The sequence below is a fragment of the Oncorhynchus kisutch genome, linkage group LG5 (assembly GCF_002021735.2).
Source record: "Oncorhynchus kisutch isolate 150728-3 linkage group LG5, Okis_V2, whole genome shotgun sequence".
Taxonomy (NCBI): domain Eukaryota; kingdom Metazoa; phylum Chordata; class Actinopteri; order Salmoniformes; family Salmonidae; genus Oncorhynchus; species Oncorhynchus kisutch.
The window spans coordinates 28594903-28614063 of record NC_034178.2 but is presented as its reverse complement, the minus strand read 5'-3'; the positions used below and the strand labels follow the sequence as shown (position 1 = coordinate 28614063).

At 40.6% G+C, this 19161-nt stretch overlaps 1 protein-coding gene across 2 annotated transcripts in view; it reads left to right on the top strand.

Moving 5' to 3' along the window:
- The window catches only part of LOC109890152 (chemokine-like protein TAFA-2), a 178664-nt gene that overhangs the window by 139089 nt on the left and 20414 nt on the right, over positions 1 to 19161 (top strand). The window contains exons 3-4 of one of the 2 annotated variants that reach the window (XM_020482116.2): positions 14430 to 14579; positions 17527 to 17651. In XM_020482116.2, coding sequence (XP_020337705.1) covers positions 14430 to 14579; positions 17527 to 17651 — 275 coding nt within the window. Of the gene's footprint in view, positions 1 to 14429; positions 14580 to 17526; positions 17665 to 19161 lie in introns of both variants that reach the window. The other variant, XM_031824797.1, reaches the window with a different exon arrangement.

The following is a 19161-nucleotide window of genomic DNA, read 5'->3' as shown; positions in this document are numbered from 1 at the left end:
CCCCCGCAGCCCAAATGGCCAGGTTGGTTCTGCCATTAGTTCATAAGTGACTGGCTGTAAATTGCTGTGGCGATTACAGGTAATTGGGCTGCCTCTCTCTCTCTTTCTGTACTTCTCCAAAAAGCTTTTTTTGCCTTCAGCAGTGTCTGTGAGTGAGTAATGAGTGTGAGGACGTGCTGGGGCTAGTGCAACTGATCATCACTTTACAGGATTAGATGAGTTAGAATACACTTTACTGTGTGTGATGTGAAGAAGCAGAATCTTTCAAAGGGAAATTATATTTATACAGTATAATCCTGTGGCTTGCCATTGGATTAGAATTGTTCACATACTGGTGCTTTAGTGCGCATGTACACTCTTAGAAAAAAAACTTAAAGTAGAACCATATAGGGTTCTTCGGTTTGTCCCCATAAGGGAGCCCTTATGCTGTTTAAAGCTGTTTAAAGGCACAGCCAACTTAGTGTATGTAAACTTCTTACGCACTGGAATTGTGATACAGTGAATTATGTGAAATAATCTGTCTGGAAACAATTGTTGGAAAAATGACTTGTGTCATGCACAAAGTAGATGTCCTAAACGACTTGCCAAAACTATAGTTTGTTAACAAGAAATGTGGTTGAAAAACAAGTTTTAATGACTCCAACCTATGTGTATGTAAACTTCCGACTTCAACTGTAGTAGTCCTATCTGAATGGGTCTTGTTTGAGATCATACTGTATATTAAATAGTGCTCTAAACACCTTTAACCTCATTTCAGTTAAGCCTGTGTAACTACAGAATCTATCGATTTAAATATCATACATTTCTAACAAGTATGAACTCAGAAGTTTGTCATGCAGCTGACCAAATTATGCAACATTTTACATATGAGTTAACAGACATTAATGACCAACAAAGAGCAGCATGTTTCCTTGGATAGTTTCATTAAATGTAACTTGAGATGGATTTTCCATGATGACTATTATTTTATGATGCATGTGCATCAATTGTCTGCGCTATTATCACTAAGTATGACTGACAAGTTAATAGATACATTTATTTGATCTACGATGTTGTATGAACTGAAAGTCAATTTTTCTAAGTGATGCTGTTTTCATGGTTCTTAGGTTCAATGCTGAATTTCCTTTATTTCTGTTGTGGCTTGACTTTCTCAACCTCAACCTCTGTCAGTGTTTTGTATACTGCGGAAAACAAATGCAGAGTCAATTTGGGGAACACAAGGTCTATAATTTCTGTGCTGAAAGACAAGTGACTGCCACACTGCAATGCTAATTTCCCCATGAACAAATATCATGAATAAACTCACAGGATATGTGGTTATTTTTTCCATTCATTTTTTTGTTTGTTATTTGTCATCATGTTGGGTTGGCAAGTAGCCTAGTGGTTAGAGCGTTAGACCAGTAACCAAAAGGTTGCAGGATCAAATCCCCGAGCTGACAAGGTAAAAACCTATCATTCTGAACAAGGCAATTAACCCACTGTTCCCCGGTAGGCCGTCATTGTAAATAAAAATGTGTTCTTAACTGACTTGCCTCATTACATTTTTTTTTAGCTAACTATTGATGAAAATTGAGCAGGGAAATTGAAAGGAGAGCGTAATTTACATTAGATTCATTCAATAACACAAGCATACAGTATACACTTATTTATATTATTAAATGTGAATGGAAGTAAAGAGCATTTTCAAACTGCAGGTCCAATGTGTAGATTATTTTAAGTGTTAAATCATTTTGCGTGTTCGCAAATACTTGTCAGTTTAGTTCAATGATAAAATACCCTCAATAGACGCTACTTGCCTCCCTTAGATTTATTTATCAGGGTTTCTCTCTTCTGTGAATCATAGCTCCACATAACCTATGGATACATGTTGGCACTTATCAATCAGGGATCAATGAATATGATTGCAGAGAGGAGCACTGTGCTAAAAGTGCTATCAATTGCCTGGAGGTCCGGACCTCATGCCAGTCCTCGTTAGTGTTGCCTGCAACCCTGCTCCTCTATCCTTCCTGCTGATGTGGGTGCTGGGTGATATTAACTGATGACAATCCTAAGTGCTTTAAGTTAAACGTATTGATCACAAGTGTGGGGAGCCATTTGCCCAGTTGTCTGGATGAGCACAGCAGGGCAACACTGCAGGAGAAGTAGAAGCAGCTTCTATCTAGCTGGCACATTGAGCATTATCCCATACTATTAGTATTGTTGCACTATGCATCCTCTCCATTGATCTCAAAGAGATCCTAAAGAGCCTGATGGTATAGAATGGGCATCCAGCCCATCATATTTCCCATATTTCCCACCCTTTGCTTTCACCTTCTCCCAAGGGCCATTGGCTGAGGGTATACGATCAGTATCAGCAGTCAACCTGCTTATGGCCTGTGCATTGTTGTGCATAGTTACCTGCCTCATCCCTCACCTAACTCCTGTAATACATCCCATAACCACCCTCACCTCCCCCCTCCCTGCTGCCCACATGGCCTGGTGTGAGGTTTGACTCCCGAATCAGTGACCTTGGCCAGAGAAGGCTGGAGAGGCCGAACGATTCGACTAGCGGACATGGCTGCTCAGTTGGAGGTTTGAGGGGTGAAGCGGAGTCGTTTCTCTGAGGTAAAATGCTGACTGCACTTTCTAGTGAACAAGTTGATCAAATGAATACATGCAGCTATTATTATTATGTTATTTCACAGTTTGAATCTCTTGGGTGTTCTCAAATTCTCCTCTTGATCACATACCAGATCATTTCCTTCAACTCGGACATTCAGTTGTTCTGTTTATCTTCCAATGATGAGTGTCACCGAGCTCTACTAGACCGTTATTGATTGCCTATCAGTCACATGCAGCTAACTCTCCTTCTTCAAGAAACTTTGAGTATTCAATTTGAGCAATTGATACTTTGGAAATTAACTTTGACCCAGGGGTGTGCCTATGGCTTAAACATAATCACATCACAGGCGAAGATCCTCACCTGTGTTTGCATCAGTAGTTAGTGTTGGCTGGAAAGCACTCAATCGCCAATTGTTGACTGGACTTTTGTTGGAATGTGAATGACCCCTTATTGATTGGAAACAAAATGTTTTTAATGTTGTAGATGAGATTTTTGGATCGCTCACTAATGTCAAGATGGAGGCCCGTTTTCAATCTATTTTCAACTCAGGTCCTAAATTGAAAATCTTTACGGACATAATTAAGGCTGATCTGAAAAGAACAATGAAACTTTTCATCATTTACTCCCTCTCTAGCCCTGACAATGATGTTCAAATAACTAAAGACTTTCACACTAAGAAGAAAGGTAAAGCATATTAAATAGACACAAATAGATTTTATATTTAATCTAAAAAGACAAATGTGTACATAAATTCTATATTCACCTGTGGTAAATGTGTACATACATTAAAGGGTGTATTCACCTGTCGTAAATGATTATTCTAAATATATAAAATGGCTAATTCTGTAAATAGCATAATATGTGCCATACACATGTCTTTAAATCTGGAGTCAAACATAATTTTGTTGTCTTTCTTATGGCCTGTGCCATAAGGAAGTATTTAATCAAATTCTCACTGGAGAATAAACTGGATGAGCTCCGTTCGAGACTATTCTATCAACGGGACATTAAAAACTGTATTATAAACCAGGTAGTTTGGATACAGGATGCTGATTGGCTAATACAGCATTTAGCCTTGTGTATGTTAGACTGTATACCATGACTATGATGTTTAGCGTTTTCACCTTGATATCTTTGTGCCTTTTTACCTCGATAAAATGGCTACATCAACAATAGTTTGTCATGCCGATGTAGGAAAGAAACGTTTAGATTAACTTGAGAGAAAGTGAAACGAAAAGAACATTGTGAAATAAACAAAGTGGGCACCGACCTGCTTCACTGACTTGTGTGAAAAAAATAGGGATACATTGTGAGTTTGGGAACACAACAAATACAGAGCTGAAAGACATTCTACGGGACTTTTATGGTTCAGTGAGAAACATGAATGGTGAAGAATATAGGATTTAGCAGCTATGCTGGACTCAGAGCTAGTTGGAACCGACATATCAACGACCCCTATCTCAGTTTGGCATGGAGTATACAGAAAGATACTGAATTCACAAAGAGTAATGTGTTTGTCAGCGTAATTAAAAAGTTGATTAAAGTGGGGCCCAACAAAGCTGCCCACCAGTGAACAGATATATATGGTATATAACTGTAAGATAGCTAGCTAAATCATTATAATGTACCCTAACAATATAACCGGTAGCTATGTAGGCCTAACTATTAGCTAATGGTATTTTGTCTAATATGTTTCAAGTACACAAAAAAGCAGATTGTCATGAACATGCTCGCAACAATTTTGACAAAGATCTGCGAAAAAGCTGGCATGTCGCAGATTTACACTTATCACTGCCTCTGAACCACCATGATCCAGAAACTCTCAGATGCAGGACTAGAGGCACAATAAATAATATCTGTCAGTGGACACAGATTAGAAACGGCTCTTCAAAGTTACTGCAGGCCAAATCTGGAAGCGAGGAAGCGGTGCAGCAATATTCTCTCTGACAACACGGCAGCAGCTCTCCCAGCAAAAAGAATGAACACCTCCCTCTGCAAGAAGATTCTGGATTTGCTGATGGGCTGCAAAATTTGACATGGGACCTCAGATCCTCCAAAGGTTATACAGCTGCACCATCGAAAGCATCCTGACTGGTTGCATCACCACTTGGTATGGCAACTGCAAGGCACTACATTGTGTAGTGCGTACAGCCCAGTGCATCACTGGGGCCGAGCTTCCAGGACCTCTATACCAGGCGGTGTCAGAGGAAGGCCCTAAAAATTGTCAATGACTCCAGCCTCCAAAGTTATAAACTGTTCTCTCTGCTACCACATGGCAAGCTGTACCAGAGTGCCAAATCTGGGACCAAAATACTCCTTAACAGATTCTACCCCACTGCTGAACAGTTAATCAAATGGCTGCCAGGACTATTTCCTTTTAATTGTTTTATTATAATTTTTTGCCCTGACTCTCTTGCACAGTCTTGATTAACTCTACACTGACACTCCATCACACACAAAACACACATGCATATTGATACCACACAAACACACACGCACGCACGCACGCACGCACGCACGCACGCACACACACACACACACACACACACACACACACACACACACACACACACACACACACACACACACACACACACACACACACACACACACACACACACACACACACACACACACTTCTGCTACTCTCTGTTTATTATCTATGCCCAGTCATTTTACCGTTATGTGAGCAAGTCGCTCAAACTGAAGGGGGAACTAACAAAGAGTCACAACCAAAATGAAACGGGTGGGGTTTTAGGTGGGGTTCTGAAAAGACACTCATGGGGGTATCCACTGAAAGTTGACTAGCAACAACTACTGGAACCTAAAAAACACCCACCATGAGTGCCCACGAAATTTGCCCAAGAATAGGCAAACAAAAGATAAACCCACACCAAACTTAAAGACAGGAAGCCAACCAAAAAGGTGGAGCAAAACAAAATCAGGGAACTCAGATAAAGGCTTGTTTGTCAAGAAAACAAAATCAGGAGCACCAACTAAAAGTGTTGACCTTCCGCATCTATCAAGATAACTGGAGCACCTGGGCCAGCACAGATGACACAGCTTCCCACAAATGAAATGGTAACCAGCACAGGTGTAACACAAGTGGACTAACGAGAAGACACCAATCGGTGCACCCTACGTACTAACGAGCTATACGTGCTAAAGTCCAACCTCAAACCATAAATGGAAAAACCAAAGCCTTTAAAAACCCCTACCTACATGTAAATATTACCTTAATTACCTTGACTAACCCGTACCCCTGCACATCGAATCGGTACCGGTACCCCTTTTATATAGCCTCGTTATTGTTATTTTACCGTGTTACTACTTTTCCTTTAGTTTATTTAGCAAATTTTTTGTACTTTCTCTTTTCAAAGGTTATTGGTTAAAGACTCGTAAGTTAGCATATCACGGTAAGATCTACCCTTGTTGTATTTGGCGTATGTGACAAATAAAATGTTATTAGATGTTCACTCCACGATTCCTTTCATCAAAGGACCCATTTGAAAACACACCATCGACAATGTATTTCTGCTGACTTTGCTGTGTCATTGTTGCATTCCTAGTTCACTCATCTCCACGGTCTCTGTTTTATACTTGGAATTAATAATTCAGCACCAATCTATATGGGTTACTTTAATATGAGGTTATCTCTTACTTCATGAAGCAATTACTATATTGTCCGTGTTCTCACCATGGAAGATGTGGCCCTCTCAGCTCGTAAAGAAGGATTCTTCTTATGCATAATACATCAGGTGCAAGAAAGAAAAGGCCCCCTACATGGAGCATAATTTAACCATGACTGTACGTCAGAGATGTATCTGTGCATGAGCTGCAGGTCAGCTCTATAGATGTCCCTGCTTGGTAGGTTCAAATACACTTCCTCCTCCCCACTCTTCTCTGGCTTCCCCAAATGCCTTGTAAGGTCAGGAAAAGTATTCCCAATCAAGCTACCAATTTCTATAAGGTTAGGCTCTGTAGGGTACAGACAGTGCCTTCAGAAAGTATTCATACCCCTTGACTTATTCCACATTTTGTTGTGTTACAGCCTGAATTCAAAATTGATTACATTTTGTTTACACACAATAACCCATAATGACAAAGTGTAAACATGTTTTTAGATAAAAATTTTAAAAAGTTTTTTGAAAATGAAATACAAAAATATCCAATCTACATACAGTACCAGTCAAAAGTTTGGACATACCTACTCATTCCAGGGTTTTTAATTATTTTAATTATTTTCTACATTGTAGAATAATAGTGAAGATATCAAAACTATGAAATAACACATATGGAATCATGTAGTAACCAAAAAAGTGTTAAACAAATGAACAGATTTTCCAACATTCTTGACGGAGTTCCCACATATGCTGAGCACTTGTTGGCTGCTTTTCCTTCACTCTGCGGTCCAACTCATCCCAAACCATCTCAATTGGGTTGAGTTCGGGCGATTGTGGAGGCCAGGTCATCTGATGCAGCACTCCATCATTCTCCTTCTTGGTCAAATAACCCTTGCACAGCTTGGTGTTGTGTTGGGTCATTGTCCAGTTGAAAAACAAATGATAGTCCCACTAAGCGCAAACCATGGCGTATCGCTGCAGAATTCTGTGGTAGCCATGCTGGTTAAGTGTGCCTTGAATTCTGAATAAATCACTGACAGCATCACCCCTACACTTTCACACCTCCTCCTCCATGCTACACGTTGGGAAGCACACATGCAGAGATCATCCGTTCACCTACTCTGCTTCTCACAAAGTCACGGTAGTTGGAACCAAAAATCTCACAGTTGGACTCATCAGACCAAAGGACAGATTTGGAACCCTGACCTGTTCACCGGACGTGCTACCTGTCCCAGACCCGCTGTTTTCAACTCTCTAGGGACAGCAGGCGGTAGAGATACTCTCAATGATCGGCTATGAAAAGCCAACTGACATTTACTCCTGTTGCAGCCTCGACAACTACTGGGATTATTATTATTTGACCATGTTGGTCATTTATGAACATTTGAACATCTTGGCCATGTTCTGTTATAATCTCCACCCGGCACAGCCAGAAGAGGACTGGCCACCCCTCATAGCCTGGTTCCTCTCTAGGTTTCTTCCTAGGTTTTGGCCTTTCTAGGGAGTTTTTCCTAGCCACCGTGATTCTACACCTGCATTGCTTGCTGTTTGGGGTTTTAGGCTGGGTAACTAAATTTGATTTGATTTGATGATTTCCACCGGTCTAATGTCCATTGCTCGTGTTTCTTGGCCCAAGCAAGTGTCTCTTACTTGAACTCTGCGAAGCTTTTATTTGGGCTGCAATTTCTGAGGCTGGTAACTCTAATGAACTTATCCTTGCCAGCAGAGGTAACTCTGTGTCTTCCTTTCCTCTGGCAGTCGTCATGAGAGCCAGTTTCATCATGGCGCTTGATGGTTTTGTGACTGCACTTGAAGAAACTTTCAAAGTTGAAATTATCCGGATTGATTGACCTTCATGTTTTAAAATAATGATCGACTGTCGTTTCTCTTTGCTTATTTGAGCTGTTCTTGCCATAATATGGACTTGGTCTTTACCAAATAGGGTTATCTTCTGTATACCATCCATATCTTGTCACAATACAACTGATTAGCTCAAACGCATTAAGAAGAAAGAAATTCCACAAATTGGGCCTCCCGGGTGGCGCAGTGGTTAAGGGCGCTGTACTACCAGAGTCTCTGGGTTCACGCCCAGGCTCTGTTGTAACCAGACGTGACCGGGAGGTCCGTGGGACGACGCACAATTGGCCTAGCGTCGCCCGGGTTAGGGAGGGTTTGGCCGGTAGGGAAATCCTTGTCTCATCACGCACTAGCGACTCCTGTGGTGGGCCGGGCGCAGTGCGGCGCTAACCAAGGTTGCCAGGGGCATGGTGTTTCCTCCGACACATTGGTGCGGCTGGCATCCGGGTTGGATGGCGCAGTGTTAAGAAGTAGTGCGGCTTGGTTGGGTTGTGTATCGGAGGACGCATGACTTTCAACCTTCAATCTCTCCCGAGCCCGTACGGGAGTTGTAGCGATGAGACAAGATAGTAGCTACTGAAACAATTGGATACCACAAAATTGGGGAGAAAAAGGGGTACAATTCGACCAATTAACTTTTAACAAAGCTACAAGGCAAAGGGTGGCTGCTTTGAAGAATCTCTTTGAATAATTTTTCATTTCTTTAACACTTGTTTGGCTACAACATGTTTCCATATGTGTTATTTCATAGTTTTGATGTCTTAACTGTTATTCTACAATGTAGTTCTACCAAATAGTCAAAATAAAGAACAACCCTTGAATGAGTAGGTGTGTTCCACCATTTCAACGGGTACTGTAAGTATTCACACCCCTAAATCAATACTTTGCAGAAGCACCATTGGCAGAGATTACAGCTGTGAGTCTTTCTGAGTAAGACTCTAAGAGCTTTCCATACCTGGATTGTACAATGTTTTCCCATTACTCTTTTCAAAATTCTTTAAGCTCTGTCAAATTAGTTGTTGATCAATGCTAGACAACCATTTTCAGGTCTTGCCATAGATTTTCAAGTAGATTTAAGTCAAAGTGGCCACTCTTGAACATTCACTGTCTTCTTGGTAAGAAAATCCAGTGTAGATTTGGCCTTGTGTTTTAGGTTATTGTCCTGCTGGAAGGTGAATTAATCTCCCAGTGTCTGGTGAAAAGTAGGTTGAATCAGGTTTTCCTTTAGGATTTTGTCTCTGCTTAGCTCCATTTAATATATTTTTATATCCTGAAGAACTGCCCAGTCCTTAACGATTACAAGCATACCCATATCATGATGCAGCCACCACCATGCTTGAAAATATGGAGAGTGGTACTCAGTAATATGTTGTGTTGGATTTGCCCCAAACATAACACTTTGTATTCAGGACAAAAAGTTAATTGCTTTGACACATTTTTTTCTAGCATTACTTTAGTTCCTTGTTGCAAACAGGATGCATGTTTTGAGAATTGTTTTATTCTGTACAGGCTTCCTTCTTTTCACTCTGTCAGTTAGGGTAATATTGTGAAGTAACTACAATGTCGTTCATCCATCCTCAGTTTTCTCCTATCACAGCCATTAAACTATTTTGTAGTCCCCATTTGCGTCATGGAAAAATCCCTGAGCGGTTTCTTTCCTTTCCGGCAACTGAGTTAGGAAGGACGCCTATATCTTTGTAATGACTGTGTGTAATCAAATAAATCTAATCAAATTTTATTGTCACATACACATGGTTAGCAGATGTTAATGTGTGTAGCGAAATGCTTGTGCTTCTAGTTCCGACCATGCACTAATATCTAACAAGTAATCTAACAATTTCACAATAACTACCTTATACACACAAGTGGAAAGGAATGAATAAGAATGTGTACATATAAATATATGGATAAGCGATGGCCGTGCGGCATAGGCAAGATGCAGTAGATGGCATAGAGAACAGTATATACATATGAGATGAGTAATGTAGGGTAGGTAAACATTATATAAAGTGGCGTTATTTAAAGTGACTAGTGATACATTTATTACATCCAATTTTTTATTATTAAAGTGGCTAGAGATTTGAGTCAGTATGTTGGCAGCAGCCACTCTATGGTTGTTTAACAGTCTGATGGCCTTGAGATAGAAGCTGTTTTTCAGTCTCTCGGTCCCAGCTTTGATGCACCTGTACTGACCTCGCCTTCTGGATGATAGTGGGGTGAACAGGCAGTGGCTCGGGTGGTTGTTGTCTTTGATGAACTTTTTGGCCTTCCTGTGACATCGGGTGGTGTCGGTGTCCTGGAGAGCAGGTAGTTTGCCACTGGTGATGTGTTGTGCAGACCTCACTACCCTCTGGAGAGTCTTATGGTTGTGGGCAGAGCAGTTGCCGTACCAGGTGGTGATATAGCCCGACAGAATGCTCTCGATTGTGCATCTGTAAAAGTTCCTGAAGAGTCACTGTTATGCCTTCTTCACCACACTGTATGGGTGGACCATTTCAGTTTGTCTGTGATGTGTACATCGAGGAACTTAACACTTAAGACTTTCTCTACTACTGTCCTGTCAATGTGGATAGGGGGGTGCTCCCTCTGCCATGATTAAAAGCAGTGGTTCTTGCTTTCAGATTTGCGCGAATGCTGCCATCAATCCACGGTTTCTGGTTGGGGAAGGTTTTAATAGTCACTGTGGGTACAACATCATCGATGCACTTGCTAATTAACTCGCTCACCGAATCAGCGTATTCATCAATGTTGTTGTCTGAGGCTATCCGGAACATATCCCAGTCCACGTGATCGAAGCAATCTTGAAGCGTGGAATCTGATTGGTCAGACCAACGTTGAACAGACCTGAGCACGGGCGTTTTCTGTTTTAGTTTCTGTCTTGTGGCTGGAAGCAACAAAATGGAGATGTGGTCAGATTTGCTGAAAGAAGGGCGAGGGAGGGCTTTGTATGCTACGCGGACGTTAGAGTAGCAATGATCTAGAATGTCGCCAGCCCGGTTAGCGCATTCGATATGCTGATAAAATTGACATAGTTTACATAGAGTCCAATTAAGTTCTTTCAGGTCGGTCGAGGTGTCTGCTTGGGGGGGATTTACACTGCTGTGATTATAATCAAATTAAGATTTCCTGGGGTAACAATGTGATCAATTGTACATAAATAAACAAAATACTGCATACAGTGCCTTGCGAAAGTATTCGGCCCCCTTGAACTTTGCGACCTTTTGCCACATTTCAGGCTTCAAACATAAAGGTATAAAACTGTATTTTTTTGTGAAGAATCAACAACAAGTGGGACACAATCATGAAGTGGAACGACATTTATTGGATATTTCAAACTTTTTTAACAAATCAAAAACTGAAAAATTGGGCGTGCAAAATTATTCAGCCCCCTTAAGTTGCGATTACAGCTGTAAGTCACTTGGGGTATGTCTCTATCAGTTTTGCACATCGAGAGACTGAAATCTTTCCCCATTCCTCCTTGCAAAACAGCTCGAGCTCAGTGAGGTTGGATGGAGAGCATTTGTGAACAGCAGTTTTCAGTTCTTTCCACAGATTCTCGATTGGATTCAGGTCTGGACTTTGACTTGGCCATTCTAACACCTGGATATGTTTATTTTTGAACCATTCCATTGTAGATTTTGCTTTATGTTTTGGATCATTGTCTTGTTGGAAGACAAATCTCCGTCCCAGTCTCAGGTCTTTTGCAGACTCCATCAGGTTTTCTTCCAGAATGGTCCTGTATTTGGCTCCATCCATCTTCCCATCAATTTTAACCATCTTCCCTGTCCCTGCTGAAGAAAAGCAGGCCCAAACCATGATGCTGCCACCACCATGTTTGACAGTGGGGATGGTGTGTTCAGGTTGATGAGCTGTGTTGCTTTTACGCCAAACATAACGTTTTGCATTGTTGCCAAAAGGTTCAATTTTGGTTTCATCTGACCAGAGCACCTTCTTCCACATGTTTGGTGTGTCTCCCAGGTGGCTTGTGGCAAACTTTAAACAACACTTTTTATGGATATCTTTAAGAAATGGCTTTCTTCTTGCCACTCTTCCATAAAGGCCAGATTTGTGCAATATACGACTGATTGTTGTCCTATGGACAGAGTCTCCCACCTCAGCTATAGATCTCTGCAGTTCATCCAGAGTGATCATGGGCCTCTTGGCTGCATCTTTGATCAGTCTTCTCCTTGTATGAGCTGAAAGTTTAGAGGGACGGCCAGGTCTTGGTAGATTTGCAGTGGTCTGATACTCCTTCCATTTCAATATTATCGCTTGCACAGTGCTCCTTGGGATGTTTAAAGCTTGGGAAATCTTTTTGTATCCAAATCCGGCTTTAAACTTCTTCACAACTGTATCTCGGACCTGCCTGGTGTGTTCCTTGTTCTTCATGATGCTCTCTGCGCTTTTAACGGACCTCTGAGACTATCACAGTGCAGGTGCATTTATACGGAGACTTGATTACACACAGGTGGATTGTATTTATCATCATTAGTAATTTAGGTCAACATTGGATCATTCAGAGATCCTCACTGAACTTCTGGAGAGAGTTTGCTGCACTGAAAGTAAAGGGGCTGAATAATGTTGCACGCCCAATTTTTCCGTTTTTGATTTGTTAAAAAAGTTTGAAATATCCAATAAATGTCGTTCCACTTCATGATTGTGTCCCACTTGTTGTTGATTATTCACAAAAAAAATACAGTTTTATATCTTTATGTTTGAAGCCTGAAATGTGGCAAAAGGTCGCAAAGTTCAAGGGGGCCGAATACTTTGGCAAGGCACTGTAGTTCCTAAGAACAAGAGGTGACCATCTCTGTCGGCGCAATAGTATTATTTGGATGGTGTAATGATACACCATCCAAATTATAACTAATAACTACACCATGCACAAAGGGATATATCCACTGTCTGCTTTTTTTTTACCCATCGACAAATAGGTTCCCTTCTTTGTGAGGCATTGGAAATCCTTCCTGGTCGATGTTGAATCTATGTTTGAAATTCACTGTTCGACTGAAGGAACTTACATATAATTGTATGTGTGGAGTACAGAGATGGGGTAGTCATTCAAAAATCGTGTCAAACACTATTATTGCACACAGAGTTATTCCATGCAACTTATTATCTGACTTGTGTAAGCACATTTTTACTCCTGAACCTATTTAGGCTTGCCACAACAAAGGGGTTGAATACTTATTGACTCAAGACATTTCAGCTTTTCATTTTTTATTAATTTGTAAAAAAAAAAAAAAAACATAATTCCATTTTGACTTCATGGGGTACTGTGTGTATGCCAGTTATAAAAAATCTAAATGTTATGAATGTTACATTCAGGCTATAACACATCAAAATGTGGTAAAAGTAAAGGGGTGTGAATACCTTTTGAAACCACTGTACATATAAAGATTGTATATTTTATGTTTTGTTTACACAGCCACCATAAGAACCCAAATCAGATTTTCTTTCTACGGTATATCCAGTTTTACATGTGACCCATCAGATTTGCACATTCACACTGATGTAGCCTCTGAAGTAGCACACAGATGGAATGCTTATTTCCTGTCACTATTCCTTTAAAATGATGGGGTGGTTTTCATGGCAACGGCAGGTCATGTTCTACAAGATAAACTGATATGCACATCTAAACAGAGGTTGCATAAAGAGGATCAAGTTTGTATCAGGATTCAGATCCACTTTGGCTGCGCTTCACCAGGCAGTCAAATTCATATGTTTATTTCACTAATTGGTATTTTGACCAATCAGATCTTGCCGAAAAAGAATATCAGAATTGGGCTGCCTGTGTAAACGCAGCCATTTGGAGGCAGTATAAATCTAAAGTCAAAAGATCAGATTCCATGTGTTTCTTTGCTGTTTACACATTAGTGAAAAGATCAGATTGGTATCAGAAATACTAATAATTATCAAACTATCTGAAATGGGCTGCCTGTGTAAACGCAGCCATACACTCTGTGTAGGGTTCAAATATGGACTTCAAAGCCAGTTCCACTGCTTTAAAAAAAATGATTCCCCTCTTATCAGGGACTGATTTAGAATTGGATACCAGGTGGGTGCAATTAATTATCAAGTAGAACAGAAAACCAGCAGTTTCTGGAACTGGTACGATTTGAATACCCCTGCCCTATATAGTGCTCTATAGTGCCCTAATCTGACCAGAGCCCTATGTGACTCTTGTCAAACATGGATCAAACATGCATAGTGCATTAAGGAGAATAGGGTAATTTGAGATATGTCCTTACAGACACAGCTTTAGCCTACGTGGTCTGCTGTCTGCAGGAGCTGGGTGGATGTACATGGAGCCATGAACATGGAGCCATCTCTGTTTGTGTTTGCAGTGCATGTCAAAGCAGGGACCTGTGAAGTGATCGCCGCCCACCGCTGCTGCAACAAGAACAAGATTGAGGAGAGATCCCAGACGGTCAAATGTTCCTGCTTCCCCGGACAGGTTGCCGGGACAACAAGAGCGGCTCCATCTTGTGTGGACGGTACGGTCATTCTTTATTTATATACAGTTGAAGTCGGATGTTTACATATACCTTAAGCCAAATACATTTAAACGCAGTTTTTCACAATTCCTGACATTTAATCCTAGTAAAAAATTCCCTGTCTTAGGTCAGTTAGGATCACAACTTTATTTTAAGAATGTGAAATGTCAGAATAATTGTAGAGAGAATGATTCATTTCAGCTTTTATTTGTTTCGTCACATTCACAGTGGGTCAGAAGTTTACATACACTCAATTAGTGTTTGGTAGCATTGCCTTTAAATTGTTTAACTTGGGCCAAATGTTTCGGGTAGCCTTCCACAAGTTTCCCACAATAAGTTGGGTGAATTTTGGCCCATTCCTCCTGACAGAACAGGTGTAACTGAGTCAGGTTTGTAGGCTTCCTTGCTCACACACACATTTTCAGTTCTGCCTACACATTTTCTATGGGATTGAGGTCAGGGCTTTGTGATGGCCACTCCAATACCTTGACTTTGTTGTCCTTAAGCCATTTTGCCACAACTTTGTAAGTATGCTTGGGGTCATTGTCCATTTGGAAGACCCATTTGCGACCAAGCTTTAACTTCCTGACTAATGTCTTGAGATGTTGCTTCAATATATCCACATAATTTTCCGTCCTCATGATGCCATCTATTTTTTGAAGTGCATCAGTCCCTCCTGCAGCAAAGCACCCCCACAACAGGATGCTGCCATGAAGCACCCCCATGCTTCACGGTTGGGATGGTGTTCTTCGGCTTGCAAGCTTTTTCCTCCAAACATAACGATGGTCATTATGGCCAAACAGTTATATTTTTGTTTCATCAGACCAGAGGACAATTCTCCAAACAGTACGATCTTTGTCCTCATCTGCAGTTGCAATCCATAGCCTGGCTTTTTAATGGCGTTTTTGGAGCAGTGGCTTCCTCCTTGCTGAGCAGCCTTTCAGGTTATGTCGATATAGGAATCGTTTTACTGTGGATATATATACTTTTTTACCTGTTTCCAGCATCTTCACAAGGTCCTTTGCTGTTGTACTGGGATTGATTTGCACTCTCTAGGAGACAGAACGCGTCTCCTTCCTGAGCAGTATGACGGCTGCATGGTCCCATGGTATTTATACTTGCGTACTATTGTTTATACAGATGAACGTGGTACCTTCAGGCATTTGTAAATTGCTCCCAAGGATGAACCAGACTTGTGGAGGTCTACAATTTTTTTTCTGGGGTCTTAGCTGATTTCTTTTGATTTTCCCATGATGTCAAGCAAAGAGGCACTGAGTTTTAAGGTATACCTTGAAATACATCCACAGGTACACCTCCAATTGACTCAAATTATGTCAATTAGCCTATCAGAAGCTTCTAAAGCCATGACATCATTTTCTAGAATTTTCAAAGCTGTTTAAAGGCACAGTTAACTTAGTGTATGTAAACTTCTGACCCACTGGAATTGTGATACAGTGAATTATAAGTGAAATAATCTGTCAGTAAACATTTGTTGGAAAATTTACTTGTGTCATGCACAAAGTAGATGTCCTAACCGACTTGCCAAAACTATAGTTTGTTTAACTAGAAATTTGTGGAGGGGTTGAGAAGAAAGTTTGAATGACTCCAACCTAAGTGTATGTAAACTTCCGACTTCAACTGTATATTTTTTTATTGGCAGGACAGTATTAGCAACACAGTAATTGGCAGTACACTGTTCCAAAATCGGTCTTGTATCACACATGTGTCACTCGGTTTCAAATGATTATCAATCATCAACAATTCAAAATTTTACTTGGGTAAGATATTTTCTTCTACTATTACGTTTAGTCACTAATACATTTTCCTGCATCTACCGATCAATCTAAACAAAATGCTGGAAAATCAAAAAAAAAGCTTAAACATCCCAATTTAGGTAAATATTGGACAGGGTTATTTTTACCTAGCGTATGCATTTCCCAAAGTTGCCAAATTTAGCAATTTGTTATAATATTTACAGAATTGTGTTATATAATGTTATACTAAAATATTAAAGGGAAACTGATATTTGCAGTGTAAAAACTTAACAGGATGAACATTAATAAAATTTACTCTCACGGTTGTAAAAAGAACTCTGGAAGCATCACCCCAAATATGCCAGGCTTTGGATTACCCAAACATGCGTTATTTTAATCATCAATTGGGTTTGTATTCACTTTCATTCTGCGTTGACCCAGCAGATGGGTATCTTGTTTATAATAGGTTATTTTCAGGAGGCTTGGCCTATTGGAGTCGTGGCTTTCAGGGAGGTATTTTTGGCAACCAGTGAGAGTAAATGACATTCCTGTTCATCATGTTACATTTGTACACTGAAAACTTACGTTTCAGGCTGTCTGCTGTCTGTCTATCACTGGAAACAATAAAGCCTGGCGTGCTGATGCGCTTGCTCATTGAAGTATAGTGGGCCAGGTAATTTAATATCATGTCAACAGAGGCCCCTGCGACAGGTGAATCGATCCCTATCCTCTGTACTGTAATGGCTCTGGCAGTAGCTTCCTCCCACCTTGACACCACTGACTGAAGCTTTAGAAATGTCAAGGGAAACCCTAGCCTCTGCCAGCCTCCTCAGAGGCAGCTGTAGACCTTGGAGGCCTGTTCTGCTCCCACTGTGCCAGTCTGTGTTTTGCCCTCCTGCCACTTTGTTCATCAGCTTAACATTGACCCACACCCTGTAATTCACTCTTGGAAACACACATCTCAGCCAGTCAGTCAGGCAGCCAGGCAGTCAGCTCGCAGTCATGGAGGATCTCTCTCTACTCTACTGTCAGTCATGGATCAAAAGGCTTCACTGTCACTGACATGTTTGTAGAAACAGATGTCTTGTTGTGGGTTCAGTTGTTACAGTAGTCTAGTAGAGGAAGTGTCTTTTCACCGCCTTGTGATGTGCACATATTAACTGGTTGCATTCCTCTCTCTTTGCCTCTTGCAGCATCCATAGTTGCACAGAAGTGGTGGTGCCAGATGCATCCATGTATGGATGGGGAGGAGTGTAAAGTGTTGCCTGACCTGAAAGGCTGGAGCTGCAGTACAGGAAACAAAGTAAAGACGACGAAGGTGGGTGCATAATGTAAGAAAATGCATCACATGCGCCGTTATAACACATACATTTATTTTATTTTATACATTTGCAAAAATGTATAAAAACCTCTTTTCGATTTGTCATTATGGTGTGTTGTGTGTAGATTGATGAGGGATTTTAAAAAATATATATTTTATAATAAGGCTGTGACATAACAAAATGTGGAATAAGTCAAGGGGTCTGAATACTTTCTGAAGGCACTGTATGTACTCATAATTGTACACGTGCACTTACACACACACACGCACACAGGGCACATGTGCTCACAAACACACACACATAAACACACTAGGGATGTGACACACTTTTTTTTGTTAACGTTTAAACTGCCCCCCCAAAAATGTTTTTCAGTTGAAATTATATGAAAAATTCAAAAAATTCCATTTGAATTTACAATGCAGAATATGGTCCTGTTGCGAATGACCGCTAGGGGGCAATGAGGTTCTATCTACCGTAGTCATATAATGAACAAGAATATAAACGCAACATGCAAATATTTCAAATATTTTACTAAGTTACAGTTTATATTAGGAAATCAGTCAATTGAAATAAATGAAGAAGCCCCTAATCTATGGATTTCACATGACTAGGCAGGGGGAGGGGAGGCCTTCGAGGGCATAGATTAGGGGCTAATTCCCACCCACTGGGGAGCCAGGCCCAGGGTTTTAGCTGATAAGCCCTGGGCCTATGGGACAAGGCACACATGCGTACATCTATCTGTGGTACCAGTCAGGAATTTGGACACACCTACTAATTGAGGGGTTTGCTTTGTTTTGACTATTTTCTGCATTGTGGAGTGGTGGTGAGGACATCAGAACTGTGGAATGGCACGTGGAGTCATGTAGTAAGCGAGGGGGTGTTGAACAGATCAACAGATTACTCGCTAGCTAACATTACGTGTAGGATCTGTGTAGTAATATTATTCGTATCTCAAAGCCATTTGCATTGCTAGTTACAGCCTAATGAAAGCTAGCTAGCTAACATGGAACCTAGTTGGTTATCTTTGGCTATCTGCAGATTCATGCAGGGTAGTAACATCATGAGTTGAGAGTATGGTTCATTGCTTAGCTAGCTAGCTAGCTACATGTCTAAACAGAAGATACAAGATGCAAGTAACCATTTTACTGTACCATTTACACCTTCTGTATCCTGTGCATGTTACAAATAAAGGTTGATTTTATTTGATATAGTGTGGGTTTATCAGAGATGGTAATTTGAAGAACAACATGGACCAAAGTCAAATTAGGATATAACGTTAGGCCAATGAAACAGTGTCCAAGTTAAAAATATTCTCTGGTAGAATGCCCTGTTTTTATTTTGTCACACTCATAGCCATTAGCTATGTTCTCTTATTAGCTCGCCCTTAACTTGTAGTTAATGTTAGCTAGCTAGCTAACAACCTTTAAGCGAACCTAAACATTACTTAGAAAGTTGATTTTATTTGCCTGGTTTGCTAGATTGACCTATATAAACTTTATTTTTAAA